Here is an 18,336-nt window from a genome sequence, read left to right as displayed (position 1 = left end):
AAAAGGTACAGATGATCATTTACCAACTACCTCTTTAAGTGGTAATTTCCTTGAAAAGACAAGGTTGATCAAATCATTTAAAAGACATTACAGGTAAGAGTTTCACCAAACCCAATTTATGGAACTTTCAAAGGCTCAACTAAAATTCTTGAGCTTCTCTGAAAATAACATTCTGTGGTGATGAAGCCCTCTGTGTTAGGCCTTGTTCACAGTGGATTTTTGCCAAAGGCTGATTGTACCAATTCCTTCCCAGACAGAGAGACTTCTTGGGTCACTCTGAAGGAGGTCTGCCCTTTCATTGTTTCACATCTAGAAAAGGCAAAGGGCCTAAAACCAAAGTCTTTTGTAAAAGAAAGAAGCTCTAATGGATAATTTCTCCTTCAATTTCCTAAGTCAACTGATTAACAAATTGCTTTTGTCAGAAATAGCACAGGAGAGTTAACAAGTGTGATTTGCTTGTTTTGTTTTTTAAAGTGCTAACAAAGCCCATCATCTCTACATGGGCTGTCTTTGTAATGACTGAAATATAAGCAGCATGAAGTATGTACAAATCAGACATCTAAATCAGATAGTCAAAATTTCTTAGATAGATGCCAGCAATTCTACACATTCCCTTGGCAACTGTTACATACAAGTATACTTGTGCTTGCCAGACTAATACAATTTTTCAGTCTTAGTGTAACTATTCTTTACTAGCTAACGTAAATTAAAGCACGACTGGTGAAAATCCAGAATCTAAAGCTAGAACCAAAGCAGTCACAAGCTACTCTGAGACAAATGTCACAAACAGCAGTGCTCAGAAGAATTTCTAGTAACTTCTCAGGATAACAAGAGACTTAGTCAATTGAACTGTTTCTTAACTCTTCTCAAAAAGCTGGCTTTAACCAACTTAAATCCAAATCCAACATTGTTTTTCTTTATAACAGCCCAGAGTTTAGAGTTCTTGATTTGTTTTTATTACTCATAGAATTAGCAATGTGAGTCAGCAGTTTCTGAATTCCTCAGGTAGTAAGAATGAAGAAGTTACTAAAAAACCATTTATTACTAGAAGATTGAATGAGATTAACTTAAAAGTTAATAATATTTCAGTTAGGTAACTTGAAAATGAAGACCACAAATGGTAATCTTCTAGATAACTAAGGCTACAGGTATAAGAGCCCAGTTTTCTAAAGCATTCTAATAGGACTGAAATAATTTGGAAAGTAGGGTTTATCGGTATGACACATCAGCAGCACTAATACGCAAACATAACATCGTCTTTTCAAAATCATCAGTAACTCATATGTAAATAGCAGCACAAGCTAGTAATTTTAACTAAAAATGATATTCTGGTGCCCTCTGGTGGTAACATTTAGCACACTCCCCTGATATTGCACATCTTGTGAAATATTACAAGTATATTTGTATTTGAGAATATCAAAATTTAAGACCATCACGAAGGAATGAATCATTATGCTTCCAAATCTCTCTCTCTTTTTTTGCTTTCAAACACATTGGTAACAAGATAAATCCCTGAGACCTATTCCAGGAATCAAGCTAACAGTTACAGGAATCTTGGTAAACTTGTTTATAGTAGGCAATTCCTGTCAAGATGATTTACATCTTGGTTCTAGACCTTAACTGAGAGGTTTTTGCATTTTCTAGCTTGGCTTTTACATCTACAGGTTTCTCAAAAAACCTCACCAGTGCAGGTTCATTCAACAGAGATGCAAGAATCTGTTCAAATGCTAATGACCACTGAGGTTCCTCCCTATGAGAAGAGGAATCTTTTTCCAAGTGGCTCTCTGTTATCTCCTCACTGGGACCTCCAGAAGCACAGGCTGTATCAGAGAATTCCTTAGCTGACGATGTAGGGCTATGTAATTTCCTTTCAACTTCTTCTATCCTGAGCAACAGGCTGGTTACAACAGCAATGGCTTGATATAATGACTCTTCTTCAGGGTCCTCATGAAATAAGTTATAAAGAGTCTTTGAAAACTGAATAAATTGTGACTAGAAGACACAAGTTGGAAATATTACATTTGAATATTAGACTTAGGAAATATAAAGAGAACTTATAAGTGAATAGTCTCCTATATAGAATTTGTACAATATAACCTTTATCTTAGAAGTTGTAAGAATTGATGATTAATCCAAAAATAAATCTTGGTTCTAGAAAGATGACTATGAACCACGGAAGAAAATTCCATTTAAGTCCTCTCATTTTTTGCCTAATAGCAGTACATTATATCCAGGCTAATTCCTGGACAGTTTGCCTACCAGCATTACTTCAATGGTAGGTGGTATTTTTAATTAGGCAAAGTCTCATATTTCTCTACATGTAAATCATGGTCTCATTAACCAATCTTAAAAAAAAGGACTAAGAATGGTTTCCACCTGATCTCCTCAATGGGCTACAGTGCACAGCTCAGCTAGGATGACTTAAATTTAGAGAAAAATGAGTTTAGAACCTATCTAGAAGTGCAAGGTAGCTCTAAGGAACCCATTTGGACATGTTTCTCTTTAAAGGCTGAGGTGGGGCCTCAGTGGAGAGATAAACTGGTTTGTCTGCTAATTGCCCCTAGATAAGCCATAGACATTCCTAGAAGACATCTGTCAATTTAAAAAAGCGATTTCAACACAAGAGTCCTATAAGTCAATCCTACCAGAAAAGTGTACTTGTAAACAAAAAGCAAATATAAAGGCTATACTTCATAATATATTGTAACAAACATTTAAATTTTCTTTCTTTCTTCCTTAGTCTATAGTACTATTCATTTATAATAATTTTAGAATATATCACATTGACTCATTTTAATAACTATTTATTCAACTGCCAAATTACACAGCTCATTAAGAAATACTAAGTTATTTGATAGCTCCCATTTTGGTACAGTTCTGGGGATACTCAGTATTTGTATCAACCAGATTTTAATTAAAATTAAAATAACGAACATATTCAGACTGGGTAATATATAAGAAAGAGGTGAATTTAAAATTTTGTCAATAGTAGCCATTAGTATTTTCTGAGTAGGTTCAAGTATAAAATTATTAGGAACCAGGGTGTGACCTATCTTAGTTAATTTTTTATTCCTAGTACCTAGCATTGGGCTCAGCATCTATTAGGCACTAAAAAAATATTTACTGGATAAATGAACATTTTCAATAAAGCTGGAAGTATGTGATACATACCTTTTTTTAATAGGTACAAATGTTGTCATAGCAGAGGAACTATCTGAAACACTAGATACATTTAAGTGTTTAAAGTAAAAAATCTGCTCTCACCCTTCCTTGCTCATCAGAAGCTGATAGAGATGATACATGAATTATTTAATTATTTTTGTAATAGCATGTTAGTTATTTTAGAGTTGGTTACATTTGTATTCATACAAAAAAGCAAGAATCTAGAATTTTCTCTTTGATAATACTATACCTGATTCATTCTTGGTAAATCCTTGTTTTTTTCTTTTCTGGAAAGCTCATCTTGCCATTGATTTAGATATGCTTGAATATCAGTTTTTCCTTTGCCTGAATGAGGTGAGTAAAACCATTTCATAATGAACAGCCAAAACTCAAAAAGAATAATTATTTTCCCTAATCTCAAAAAGAATAATTATGATTGAAAGATATTTCACTGAGATGTAAGACTCCATCTCTTTTAATCCAGGAAATGATCTGAATTTACCTTTTATTTCACCCAAGATGATATTAATTTGACTTTATTAATAATTAAGATCCCTTGAAAACTGAGTTGAAAAACTGGAGAAGTTATTATATTTAAATAGATCCTCAGTAATTGATTATTTTTTAACTAAACATTATTCAAAAACAGAAAAAGAATGATGGGCTTTTGCAATTTGACAGCCTCTATCAAAACAATAAATGTGCATACTCTTTGATCCAGCATTCCCCCACATCTATGAATTTATCTTATCCTAAAGAAATATTTGTAAAATTATCCTAAAATGTAAGTATAAAAATGTTTGTTGAAGCACATTTTGCAATAAAAATAATTGGAAACAACCTAAATGTTCATCACATTAGTAATTAAAAATAAATAATGGTACAACCAAGCAATAAAATACTCTGCACCTATTAAAAAGAATAAGGTAGATTCAAGTGTACTGACATAAAAAGATGTCCATGATATATCGCAAAATCAGAAAAGTGAATTGTAAAACAGTATTTATGAAATGTTTATTTTTTAAAAAACAGACGTGTACATATGTTTGTATATCTATAGAAACAGTTCTGGAAAAGATATAGACAAAAATGTTTGTGGCCTTTACTTTTGGGTGGAGTTAGGTTGGGTAGGAGAGCTTAGGTACTATATGAATTTCTTTTATGAGGATTCTCTATTATTTTTGTAATTAAAAATAATTACTTTAAAAATAAAATTTGGGTCATTTACTATTATATTTTCTATAACTTCTGAGACTTAAGTATCAAGAGAAGAAAGAATAAATTGTTAAACTAACACAAAGGAACTGAAAAAGCTCTCAGGACAGATCAATAGCCTTCATAAGAAATCCATTTGTACACTGTGACGTTTTGATATATGTATACATTGTGAAATGATTACCACAATAAAGCTAATAAACCTATCCATCACTTCAAAAAAAAAAAAAAAAAAAGGAAATCTATTTTCCCCCCTTTCTAGTTATCCCTATGTACAAAAACAATAACTTAATAGACTAAATGATATTCCTAAACCATATTACCTTTTTCAGGGATGATTTTTACTGATTCTGCTTCCTTCTCATTTGCAGGCTTGGAAACTAGAGGAAAAGATGGCAAATGCATTTTGTAAAATATTTAACAAATACCTTTTAAAATAAATATTTCATATAAAGACTTACAAGCACTTGTTATTTTTTTGATTCAGCAAACCAATTTCAGCTGAACTGACCTCTTGTCATTAGAAGATAATGTATTCAAAAACTTTTGTAGTAAAAAGAACACTGGGAAAAAAATCTGGATTAAAAAAATCATAGAAGGAAATATACCAAATAATAAGTATTTATTTCTGGGTGGCATTTTTTTCTTTGTGACATTCCTCAAATTAAATTGTATTACTTTTATTATCAGGAAAAAAACCCAACACATACTGGAAACCAGAAGACTGAACTACTGAGTCCTGATTGTGGTAATAACTCATTACGAAACCTTGCACAAGTCACTTTTCTATGGGCCTTAGTGCCCTTACCTATAAAATGAAGGGATCTTCAAACTTAATGTTCAAACACTTTAACATACAGTAACCACAAATATACATTAATCAGGACTTGTCCCTTTATAATAAATTGCATATCTTTAAAAATGAAACAAAGGACACAAAAATAAGCTCACATCACTGCCAAATTATGTCTTGGAGACAAACTTATCCCTGTCTCCTACACCTACGGTGATTTATAATAAGTATCCACTGTTTGAATAATAGCTATGACCTTCAATCGTCAAAGATTCTATTGTCCTTACTGTATTTTATCAAGGCATGAAAATGGTCTGATGCATTTTAGAAATTTCTGCAACATAATTAGAAACAAAATACATTTTCTTTTTCGTTATCCAATAAACAATGAATTCTATAAACCAAGCCCCAAAACGCAGTTTGGTTAGTTAGTCAAATATTTATAGACTATGCTAAATGCTATGGTAGTAGAAAAGATGTATAAGGTATAATGAATCTGAACCTTATTAGTGATATCTGTGTAAAGAATTTCTAAACCAGGAAGAGCTCTATGAGTGATTAATCATCAAAAATGTTACACTTTTAAACAGATATTTACCACGGAGCTGACTGAAATAAAGTAATTCGTCCTTGGAAAGGTCATCTCCTTTTGAAGGGTCCTTAATTTTCACTTCAGTATAAGCTGAAAACACATAACCAAAATCACATTCACTAACAATGAGGGACAGAGATGGGGTTCATAATGGGTCAGGTAAATTTGGGAGCAGAGAGTTAAACAAACTGTTTCTGTATAAGAAAGGCAAGTGAACAAATGTGGAAATAGGACTACTCTATAGCAAATAACAAGAAATACTTGATTGCTTTGAATTCTATTATTTCTCCTACTTACTTTATAATAGTTTTCTGAGAGTCATTACAAGTTGAAATAAGAAAATCTCTCAAAATGTGACTTCAGCTATTTAAAAAATCTTCCTTGATAATAAGGAATACATGAAGTTAAGTGTTTTGCTTTACTTCCTACCTGTGCTTTATCAGGTACATAATGTTCTTCCTATTTTTGGTCCCTCCACTGAAGGCGTATTTGATGGCAATATTAAACATTCTAATGACAACCTAACCTGACAATGTAAACTCCTTTTATAATGAAATTATTAGGTGGTTTTCCTTTTTGTAAAAAAAGATGACCGGTAAGGGGATCTCAACCCTTGGCTTGGTTTTTTGTCAGCACCACGCTCAGCCAGTGAGCGAACCGGCCATCCCTATATAGGATCCGAACCCGTGGCCTTGGTGTTATCAGCACTGCACTCTCCGGAGTGAGCCACGGGCCGGCCCTTTTCCTTTTGTTTTTAATGCTGTGTTTGTGATTTGAGTGTGTGAAGGTTAACGACAGCTTTTAGCTTGTTGGTCTGGTAAAGAATGTTTCTTGGTTTTCCTGAGAAGACTTTAAAAGGGATCCCAGGTATAGCTTTAGACAAATTGAGGGGTGCTGTTTGTTTCTGTCAATTATCCTATCTAAGCTAAAAGATATTTTTTGTAATGTTCCTTCAATATAAAGCCTAAGACTGTTTTCTCAAAGTAGGGATCAGTCCTGGGAAAGTCAGTCTCTTAAGATCAGTGGGAAAAACATAAGTGAAGTGAAATCGTGTGGTAACTCTGAGGCAATATGTTAGAGAGAGAAACCTGAGCTTTGGAGTTAGAGAGACCTCAGTTTGAATCCCAGGTATGCAATTTATTAGCTATATACAAATAATCTAACCTTTCCAACCCTCAGTTTCCTTATTGTCAAAACTGGAAGGACAATACCACCTTCCAGGGATCTTGTGAAGATTAAATGAAAGAATGCATGTAAAGTAAATGTCTTGACAGATCAAGTGCTCAATAAACGTTGGCTTTTATTTTGCTTCCTTTTCCAAATATTTCATATCCCTGCTGCCTGTTCCATTTTTCTGAATAATATGCAGTATTTTGCAAATTTGCAGTTTTTCTAAAGTTAATTTCTACTCTTATGGCAACAACAAAAATTCAACATTACACCAATATTCAAATGATATGTAATTGTTGTATACAAACTATTCATCATTAAATTGATTGACCACTAACAGGAAGGAAACTTGAGAACCCATCTGTTACATAGGATCTCTTCCATAGATTTCACTGTATTTATGAGGGATCTTCAAAAAATTCATGGAAAGATTCCTACTATCTTTTAATTCTGTTTTTTCCATGGACTTTTTGAAGTACCCTTGCATATTAGCAAAAGTAGTGGCAACATGATTTGAGGCCCACAATGAAGCAATGCCCTTATATCATATTGAAAATTATGTTATCTGTATTAACAAAATGATATCTGTAATTACACTTGTTAAAAATGGAATCAACCCATGCTGTACATCATTAAAGACTGTTAAACACTTACCTGGAGGAGTATGTAGCTTAAAAAGCAGCTTAAGCTTCTCAGTAAAACTTCCATTGTACATTATATCTGCTCAATAAAATTCAATTGCAAACAATCATGTATCCAAAGAACATTCAATCAATTCCAGCAACGGAGATTAATTAAAATACAGATTTTAGCCAGGAATTAGGATTCATAAACCTTGTTACTTAAGATAACAGTTAAACAACCACCCAGTCAGCCAGATTTTCTCCTTCAAGTATATAAGCAAAATACTCTTAATCAGAAGGATAAAATGCTCTCCCACCTATCTCCTTTTCCCCAAATTTCTTTTTTCTTTTCAATGAGGTCTTATACCTCATTTGCAGAGAGAACTGCTCTTCAATGGACAATCCCTGATAAGAAAACATGCTGAGGTATCAGAAAAAGCAAAGGAACAATATCTACAGGTACAACAATATTGACTATTTATAGGTAAAACACGTTTGTTGGGTATTTCTCTACCACTTTTCTAGGCTATGTGGTTGGATTTTCCTGAGGGGGAAAGTCCTTCTGTAGCATTCATGTGCCTGAATGTGGGAAAATCGGGACATTCTCTTCCTTCGTGTCAACCATCACAGCATCCACATCTAACAGCTTGCTTTTCTGAGAGGGTTGAGGCAAAATGAGATCAATATACTTAGATTTAGCAACAAACCCAGAAAAAGACCCACTTACTACGAATGCTGGAGACAATGTAACCCACAGTTACATAATCAGACTAAATTATTAATAATAGGCAGTACTAAATATTTCTAGGGGTACCTTTATTTTTTGTTTTAAAAAATTATTGGACATCATCCTACCAATTGCAGAGGAGAATTCTTTGAAGTTTATAAGGCAGTCAGAGTTTTCATCCAACAGTCTGAATGTCCATAAAGCTAGTGAGTCTCTGTTTGCAGAATGAGCCCAGGGACTCAACAAGTGATACAATACTCTGAACTGCTGGCAGTCAATCTGATACTTCTCCAAATATGGCAGACTGGGGTCATGGTGCTTCAATACTGGACAACTCAAACACCAATAATAAGATAAAAACAGCTCTTTCTATTAAAAAACAAATAAAAAAGGAAAGTCATTAAACCAGAAAAAGTAATTTCAGATTTTTTCTTTTAAAAATGTCTTGCTAAAATAAAGACAAAAATATGTAAGAGTAGTTGTGATAAAATTCTGCTAAAAAAGCATAATTTTTCACTTAAAGAAGAACAGTACCTTAAAGATGACATAAAGTTCATCCAGCTCATGAAGGCTCAATTTCACGTCTTGTGATACAACATGCAACTTAGAAAAGATTAAAAGCAATTTAGAATTTAGAATTTAACACTTCAGTATATTCTCTTTGAATTCAGTTAGAGCCTCCCTCTGTCAGAAGAAAATATTTTATTTTAAATTTTTAAAGGAATGATAAAGGTAAAGAGGCACCTCCTTTATCCTTTAAAAAAGTTGTACATAGACTACAGTTCACTTCCATGATATGTACTTTGATATTCATCTCCTCATACGCAGAAATCACTGCCAAAGTACAGCCACTTAATGTCTATAAATATAAGCAACAGTATTCTAAGTCTCATTCCATATATTCCTCTCTTGCCACATAGGCAATTTGTAAAGTCATCATGTGAAGCTGTCATTAAACAAATTAAAGGCATTGTGAGATGCACATTCCCTCTTTATGCCAAAAAACATAATCCAAGAAGTAATGAGCATAAAAAATATGTAATTTTATTCTACTCTATGAAGAATAAGCGCTAATGATATAATCATTATGGTATTCAAAATATTTTAAAACAAAGTTGAAAATAAAAGCTAGAACTGAGGAAACAGAGAAATCTTAAAAAAGCCAGTAGACTCAATAAATAAAATGAAGAGTTGGTTAATTGAAAAAACAAATAAAACAGACAAATCTCTGGCAAGTGTGATAAAAGAAATCACAACTAAATATCATTAAGAAGAAAAACATAATATATGCATGGATATAAAGGTCATTAAAAGTGCCCAGCACATAGAAGGTACCATTAAATATCTGTTGAATGAAATCTATAAACTTTATACCAGCATATTTAAAAATCTGGAAAAAACAGATAATTCTTTAGGAAAATATACATGACCAAAATTAACTTGGAAGAGCAAAAAAAAAAAACCAAACAAACAAACAAAAAAAACTGAATAGAACTGAAAAAGTAATCAAAGATCTGTCTCCCACAAAAAGGCAGCAGACACAGATGGTTTTATAGGCTTGTTTTCTCAAACCTACAAGTAACAGATAATTCCTATGTGATCTAAACTATTCCAGAGCATAGAAAAATATAACTTATTAAAAAATTCATTCTATGATGTAAGCACAACTGATATGAAAACTAAAGTTAGCTAGAAAAGTTTTAGTTTTCTAACTAAAGTTAGTGAGAAAACTTTAAAATAATATCACTTTAGCATAGATGCAAGGAACCTAGCTAAACTATTTAGCAAAATTATCAAAGCAGAATATTAAAATAATACATCATGATCAAGTAGGATTCATTTGAGGAGTGCAATGGATATCTAATATTAGGAATTCTTTAATAAAATGTACAACATTAATAAAGTCCAAAAACATATGACCTCAAGATATAGAAAAGTCATTTGATCAAAGTTAACATTCAACTTTTTTTTAAAGTCTAAAACTCTTTAATATAAAAATCGAATAAAACTTTCTTAATTTGACAAAGGGCATCCTTCAGAAATCAACACTAATAAAATATGAGAGGCATTCCTATTAAATTCAGGAATAATACAAGGAAGCCTGCTTTCACTACTATTATTCAATATTTCTCTGATGATCCTACCCAATGCAGTAACATACAAAAAAGAAAAGAGGTATAAATATTAGGAAGGTTCAAAACTCTAAGACTGGAAATGATATGCTTGTCTATTCAGAAAATTTGAGAAACATAGGGCTGGCCCGTGGCTCACTCAGGAGAGTGCGGTGCTGGTAACACCAAGGACACGCGTTCAGATCCTGTATAGGGATGGCCGGTTTGCTCACATGGCTGAGCGTAGTGCTGACAACACCAAGCCAAGGGTTAAGACCCCCTTACCAGTCATCTTTAAAAAAAAAAAAAAAGAAAATTTGAGAAAGATAACTGAAAAAAGTTTATAGTTAATGATAGTAACATGGCCACTTAGAAAAGCAACATAAACAGGCCACCCACCTGCCAGATTCCTGCCCCACCTACACAGAAGGCAGGACCCTGTGCTGTGCCACTGCCAACAGGGGAGGAACCCAGGAAGGCAGGAGAACAGGCCAACCACCCCTCAGACCCCTGCCCCACCTATGCAGGAGGCAGGACCTCACATGCTGCACCATGAGCCTTCACACGGCTTCTGTGGAAGTGGTCCACAATAGCCACCACCACAGCTAATACTGTTGCAAGGATGGTTTGCTGCCTCAGTAACATCCACAACCCCTGTCCAGGTGGTCCACTACATATCTGACTTCATTGACACAAGGAGAGTAACTGATCAAACCTAGAAAAGAGGAAGAAGTTTTTCTCCTCAAAGTCCACTCCAGAGTAAGAGAAGAAGCAACTGATCTACCAGATGACCAAAAAATCAATATAGAGACACCAGAAATATGAAAAAATCAGAAAACATGACACCAACAAAGGAATTCAGTAACTCTTAAGTACCAGACCCTAAAGAACAGGAAACTATCTTAACGAAACTCAACGAGATAAAATAGGACTCTGTAAGACAACACAACAAAACAAGAAAAAAATATCCAGGATATGAAAGATGAAATTTACAAAGAGATCAATACCATAGAAAAGAATGTAGCAGAACTCCTGGAACTGAAAGATGCACTCAATAAAATAAAAAACACAACTGAGAGCCTAAGCAGCTGACTAAAACAAGCTGAAGAAAGAATATCCGAACTCAAAGATGGTCTTTATGAAATAGCTCAGGCAGACAAGAAAAAGGAAAAAAGAATTTTAAAAAAAGAATCTCTAAGAGAGCTAGCAAACAACCTTAAGGACACAAACATCCAAACCATGGATGTTCCTGAAGGGGAGGAGAAAAGTAAAGGTATTGAAAATCTTTTAAATGAAATAATAATGGAAAATTTCCCAGGTATAGGGAGAGACATAGACCTTCAGATCCAGGAAGCTCAAAGATCCCCAAACAGTTTTAATCCAAAAAAATCCTCTCTGACACAAATTATAGTCAAACTGGCAAAATTCAATGAGAAAAAGAGAATCCTAAAAACAGCAAGAGAGAAGTGTCAAGTCACTTATAAGGGAGCCCCAATCAGACTAACAGTAGACTTCTCAAATGAAAGTCTACAAGCAAGAAGAAAATGGATGACATATTCAAAATACTAAAAGAAAAAAAACTTCCAGACAAGAATACTATACCCAGCAAGGCTATCCTTCAAAAATGAAGAAGAAATAGTGTATTTCCCAGACAAACAAAAACTGCAGGATTTCATCACCACACAACCAGTCCTGCAAGAAATTCTCAAGGGAGTTCTGCAATCTGGAATCTGAAAAACAATGACCACTACCACGAATACACAAGTAAGAACAAAACCCACCAGTGAAATACAAATGCAGGGCCGAGCCCGTGGCGCACTCGGGACAGTGCGGCACTGGGAGTGCAGCGACGCTCCCGCCGCGGGTTCGGATCCTATATAGGAATGGCCGGTGCACTCACTGGCTGAGTGCCGGTCACGAAAAAGACAAAAAAAAAAAAAAAGAAAAAAGAAAAAAAAAAGAAATGCAAATGAAAAAGACAAAATAAACCAAATCTTACCACCTCAACCACCCCCCCCTCCACAAATATTGAAGACCAATAATCAAGGGAGAAGAAAAGAATAAATGATACTTAAAACATCTAAAGAAAAGCCACAAAATGCCAGGAATAAGATAATACCTCTCAATAACAACCCTAAATGTAAATGGATTAAACTCCCCACTAAAAAGACACAGACTGATGGACTAGATCAAAAAGCAAGATCCAACTATATGGTGCCTTCAAGAGACTCATCTCACTACTACAGATGAGCACAGATTAATAGTGAAAGGATGGAAAAAGACATGCCACGAAAATGGAAACCAAAAACGAGTAAATAGGGATGATATCTGCCAGTATCATTGTGAATGGGGAAAAACTGAAGGCCTTTCCTTTAAGAACAGGAAGATGACAAGGATGCCCTCTCTCACCACTCCTATTTAACATAGTACTGGAGGTACTAGCCAGAGCAATCAGGCAAGAGAAAGAAATAAAGGTCATCCAGATTAGAAAAGACAAAATCAAACTGTCCCTATTTGCAGATGACACGATCCTGCATATAGAAAAACCTAAAGACTCTATCTAAAAACTCTTAGAGCTGGTTAATAATTTCAGTAATGTTGCAGGATACAAAATCAATGCCCCCAAATCACTTGCATTTATATTTCCCAATAATGAGCTAACAGAAAGAGATATCAAGAAAGTGAGCCCATTTATAATAGTCACACACAAAAAATAAAATGCCTAGGAACCAATTTAACCAAGGAGGTGAAAGATCTCTACAGTGAGAACTACAAACCACTACTGAAAGTAATTAAAGAAGACACAAAAAGGGCCGAGCCCGTGGTGCACTCGGGAGAGTGCGGCGCTGGGAGCGCAGCGACGCTCCCGCCGCGGGTTCGGATCCTATATAGGAATGGCCGGTGCGCTCACTGGCTGAGTGCTGGTCATGAAAAAGACAAAAAAAAAAAAAAAAAAGAAGACACAAAAAGATGGAAAGACATTCCATGCTTTTGGATCGGAAGAATTAACATTGTGAAAATGTCTATACCACCCAAAGTGATCTACATATTCAATGCAATCCCCATCAAAATACCGATAACATTCTTCACAGATATATAAAAAGCAATCCTAACATTCACACAGAACAACAAAAGACCCCAAATAGCCAAAGCAATCCTGAGCAAAAAAAATAATGCCAGAGGCATAACACTACCTGACATCAAGTTATAATACACAGCTATTGTAACCAAAACAGCATGGTACTGTTATAAAAATAGACATTCAGACCAATGGAGCAGAATTGAGAAAACAGAATCTGCCCACAGACTTAAAGCTGATTGATATTTGACAAAGGCAGCAAAAACATACATTGGAAAAGATTGCCTCTTCAATAAGGTGGTGCTGGGAAAATGCAGAAGAATGAAACTAGATACACACTTCTCACCATATTCCAAAATCAACTCAAGATGGATTAAAGACTTAAGTATAAGACCAGAAACTGTAAAACTACTAAGGGAAAATATAGGGGAAATGCTTCAGGAACTAGAACTTTATGAACAAGAGCCTACGAGCATAAGCAGCAAAAGAAAAAATAAACAATTGGGACTATATCAAACTAAAATGCTTCTGTACAACAAAGGAAACAATCAGCAGAGTGAAATGACAACCTACCGAGAGGAGGAAAATATTTGCAAACTATGCATCTGACAAAGGATTAGTATCCAGAATATATAAGGAACTCAAACTACTACACAGTAAAAAACCAAATAATCCAATTAAAAAATAGGTAAAGGAGATAAATAGACATTTTTCAGAGGAAGACATACAAATGGCCAAGAGGTACATGAAAAAATGCTCACCATCACTAATCATCAGGGAAATGCACATTAAAACCACAGAGGTGAGATATCACCCACCCACCACCAGACTGGCTATAATCAAAAAGACGGAGAGTAACAAATGCTGATGAGGACGTGGAGAGCAGGGAATGCTCCTACACTGTTGGTGGGATTGTAAACTAGCACAACCACTATGGAAAACAGTGTGGAGGTTTATCAAACAACTACAGATAGATCTACCATGTGATCCAGCATTCCTACTTCTAGGTATATACCCAAAGGAGGAGAAATCATCATGTCAAAGGTATACCTGCACTCTCATGTTCGTCGCAGCTCTATTTACAATAGCCAAGATATGGAGCCAACCTAAATGTCCATCAATAGACAACTGGATAAAGAAAGTGTGGTATACATACACCATGAAATACTACTCTGCCATAATAAAGAATGAAATTCTGCCATTTGCAGCAACATGTATGAGCTTGGAGATAAGTATGTTGAGTGAAATAAGCTAGGCACAGAGGGAAAAATACCACATGCTCTCAATCATAAGTGGGAGCTAAGAGAGAAAGAAGGAAGGAAAGAAAGACCACAGTAGTGTGTTGGACTTGCAGAGGGAGAGAACACACCTAGGGTTGTGAAGGACAGTGGGGAAGGGGGAAGGGGAGGGGGAGGGAGGTCAGGGATTAATTGGGTGGGGGACATGGGGAATAATCGCAATTTGTGGTAATGGGCATGCTGATAGTATTGATCTGGCCATCACATCTTGGGCACAAGTGGTGATGTTCAGCTTTGTATCCCATGAATATACATAACCAACAATAAAAAAAAAAGCAAAAACAAACAAAAATAATAAGAATATAAAAGAAAAGCAACATATCCAAATCAATAACTTTTACATGCACAGCAATAATTAATTAGAGAATGTAGAGGAAAAAACATTTCATTCATATCAACAGCAAAACCATAAAATACTTAGGAGTAGAATAAACCAAATAAGAAATGTATAAGACCTACATGATGAAAACTATAAATTCTTACTAAAGGACATTTAAAAAGCCAGATCAAAAAAAAAAAAAAAAAAAAAGCCAGATCATTAAAATGGATATTGAAAAGGAATTTTATTTAAAAAATTTTTTTCATTGTACATGTTTTTATTTATAAAATTTATTTAAAAAGGAATTTTATTTAAAAGCCTTACCAGATTTCAAAATGGAGTATAACACCACAATAATTGAAACAGTGTGATATTGTTGCAGTAACAAAAAAAAAGTACAGAAATAAGCCCTTATATGTATATAAGAACTTAGCATATGAAAAAAATAGAGTACAGTAAGGATAGACTAATAAATGGTTTTCAGACAATGGGTGATGTCAGTTGGAAAAAAATAACAGTAGAGCCCTATCCCACACCATGAACAAAAAATATACTCTTCGTGTACTAAATATTTAAATGTTAAATACAAAACAAAGCAATACTAGTACTATAAGACAATATAAGAAAATATTTTTATAATTTATATAATTTTAAGTAGGGAAAAGCTTGCTAAGTATGACATGAAACCTAGACACAATGTAAGAAAAAAGAGAAAGACTTGACTACATAAAAATTTGTAACTTGTGTACTCTGAAAGACACTAAAAAGAAAATGAACAGAAACAAGACTATGGGGAAACGTTAGGCCACAAATATAACTGACAAAAAATTAATATCACTAATATTCAAAGAGCTCCTACAAATCTATAAGAAAAAGACAATCATAGAAAAATGGGCAAAGTCTACAAACAAGCAATTAAAAGAACAAATGAGAAAGGCTAATAAACATATGTGATCAGTGAAATGAAACTTAAAATGAGATTTGATTTTTTAACCTATCAAGTTGACACAAAAGAATGATTTTTAATATGTGGTGTCTGTGAGAATGTAGGGAAAAGGGCATTCTGTTGGTGGGATTATAATCTGGTACAAATCTTTTGGAGGATAATTTGGCAGGACCTGTCAAATTTTAAATGGGCATATCCTTATATACAGCTTACACTTCTAGGAATCTATCTTACAGAAATATTCTTACGATGAATATATACACAAGGATTTTTACATAAAGAATTATTTTTAAGAGCAAAAAAAGGAGATATATTAAATGTATATCAACAGAGAATAGTTAAATAAATTATAGCATATCTATACTATGATACACTATTCAGTGAATTAAGAAGAGTGAGGTAGATTTTTATGCACTGATGACATGCAATGACCATGATATATTTCTGAGTGAAAAAAGTTAGAAACAAAGTGACTGGTATGATCTCATTTTAAAAACTATATGCGCATAAACATTTATGTGTGCAGATACATAGAAATAAGGTCTTGAAGGATATATGCCAAATCATTTTAAGATGGTTAATCCTGAGGTGGGGAACCTTTACTTTTATATTTCTGTAATGCTTGAATTATTTATTTTAAAATGGGCACATATAACTTCAGTAAAGTTTTTAAAAGTTAATAAATAAAAACTAAAACAAGGGGCTCTGTGCTATGTTACAGTAACATCACTGAATTATTTAATTGAAATCTAAACCTAGAATCTTTGGAAATGTCAATCTTCCCAGATTTGTATCTCTGAGGACCTGGCCTTTAAGCAAGTAGGTTTACGAAAACAACACACATGCTCATGATAAAAGCTCAAATAGTACAAAAGGATATAAACAGCAAAATAAAACTCTCCCCCTCTGTCCAGCGATCTATTAATCCCACTCACCAGAGGCTTAACAGCTTCTTATGAGTCATCCAAATATTAAAAAGGCGAGTACTTAAAACACAATTTTATACCCTTTTTACTTTACCTTAGGTAATAATATTTTTTAGCAGCATTGACGACTATACAGATCAACTGTTCTTACTGATGCAGCACATCACAAATGTGTTATGCTTAAATTCTTACATCACAGGCATTCAGTACTGAGCTGCAGTGGCACTGAAGGTCAAATAACATGAAACATGTTGGAGAAAGCAACATAATTCAACCAGAAGAAAATAACTTATTTCCTCTCAAAAAAATATACAGTAAGCTAAAGCTTGAGAAGAATCTAGCTAAAAAATTTAGTCCTTTTCATTTTCTTCACATGGAATGATAACATCTTAAGGAAGTTAAAGAAAAAAAGTTAACTCCACCCGGTTTTCCCCTATGGGTAGACACTCACCACATTCTGCTTTGTTGTTTCCTCTAGGGTCTGTATCACATACAACCTATTTCGACAGCGCATGCTGTGTATATCTTCATAGCGAATATTACCATATTTCTGCAAGAAATAGGATTTCAGTGGATACTCATTCATAATAAACATCCACTTCTCCTCCTACATCTGAATTTCATGAGATTAAATTCTCGGTGGCCTAGGTTCTATTTCTAGCTATTTTTCTGACTTACTCAGTGATTTTGCAAATTTTCACCTCCCACATCTCAGTTTTTATATATACTCACTAGAAAGAATTCCATCTGTGTGTCTAGACTAAGTACAAGAACACTGGTAAAATTCTAAGTTTCTGAGAATAATTTTCACCTTGTTATATAGTGATAGATATTTAGAAGTGGTCATTATTTGTGAAAGCAAATGAAATTAGTTTCATCTAATGAAAAGCAAATTGAAGCACAGGAAATTATACAACCTAAGAACACTTCACAGAACTCATTTTTATAGTGAAGTTGGATTTTAAATTGTTTCTTTACTTACATTATTATCTCACTTTTAATATACCACTAGAGCTATAACTACTGTATCAATCATTTTAAATATGTTGTGTACTTATATTTATGGTATAAAAAACTTACCTCATTTGACTCTCTAATCAAATCTGTAATATCCACTGTAATATGACTGCTTTTCTTGTCACTCACATTTGAACTCTGCTGAACACCTGAAGGTAATGGGCTATCCTTATTAGTGACACTGTCAAAGAACCTATCCAAAAGTGATAGCAATACAAGAATTAGTGGAACTAAAACTATTAAAACAGAGAAAATAACAGCTAATTTCTCCCAAGTTACTCAGAAGTTAATTTCATCTGAGAGGACAAGGGAAGGTCTTATGAAGAAGTGGAATTTGAAGATGGTTGGGAGTCAGGAG

General features: G+C 34.0%; 1 protein-coding gene across 1 annotated transcript in view; it reads right to left on the bottom strand.

Annotated features, from left to right (window-relative positions):
- Positions 1-1,596: 1,596 nt before the first annotated feature.
- The window catches only part of TBC1D8B (TBC1 domain family member 8B), a 58,834-nt gene continuing 42,094 nt past the window's right edge, over positions 1,597-18,336 (bottom strand). The window contains exons 13-21 of the mRNA XM_063083730.1: positions 18,042-18,171; positions 17,413-17,511; positions 8,817-8,885; positions 8,411-8,651; positions 7,587-7,652; positions 5,769-5,852; positions 4,701-4,757; positions 3,413-3,507; positions 1,597-1,992 (exon numbers count right to left, since the gene is read on the bottom strand). Of these exons, the coding sequence (XP_062939800.1) occupies positions 1,597-1,992; positions 3,413-3,507; positions 4,701-4,757; positions 5,769-5,852; positions 7,587-7,652; positions 8,411-8,651; positions 8,817-8,885; positions 17,413-17,511; positions 18,042-18,171 (1,237 nt within the window). The remainder of the gene's footprint in view (positions 1,993-3,412; positions 3,508-4,700; positions 4,758-5,768; positions 5,853-7,586; positions 7,653-8,410; positions 8,652-8,816; positions 8,886-17,412; positions 17,512-18,041; positions 18,172-18,336) is intronic.

Source organism: Cynocephalus volans, chromosome X, assembly GCF_027409185.1.
Source record: "Cynocephalus volans isolate mCynVol1 chromosome X, mCynVol1.pri, whole genome shotgun sequence".
In the NCBI taxonomy this organism is placed as follows: Eukaryota; Metazoa; Chordata; class Mammalia; order Dermoptera; family Cynocephalidae; genus Cynocephalus; species Cynocephalus volans.
This window is presented reverse-complemented; position numbering and strand designations above follow the sequence as displayed.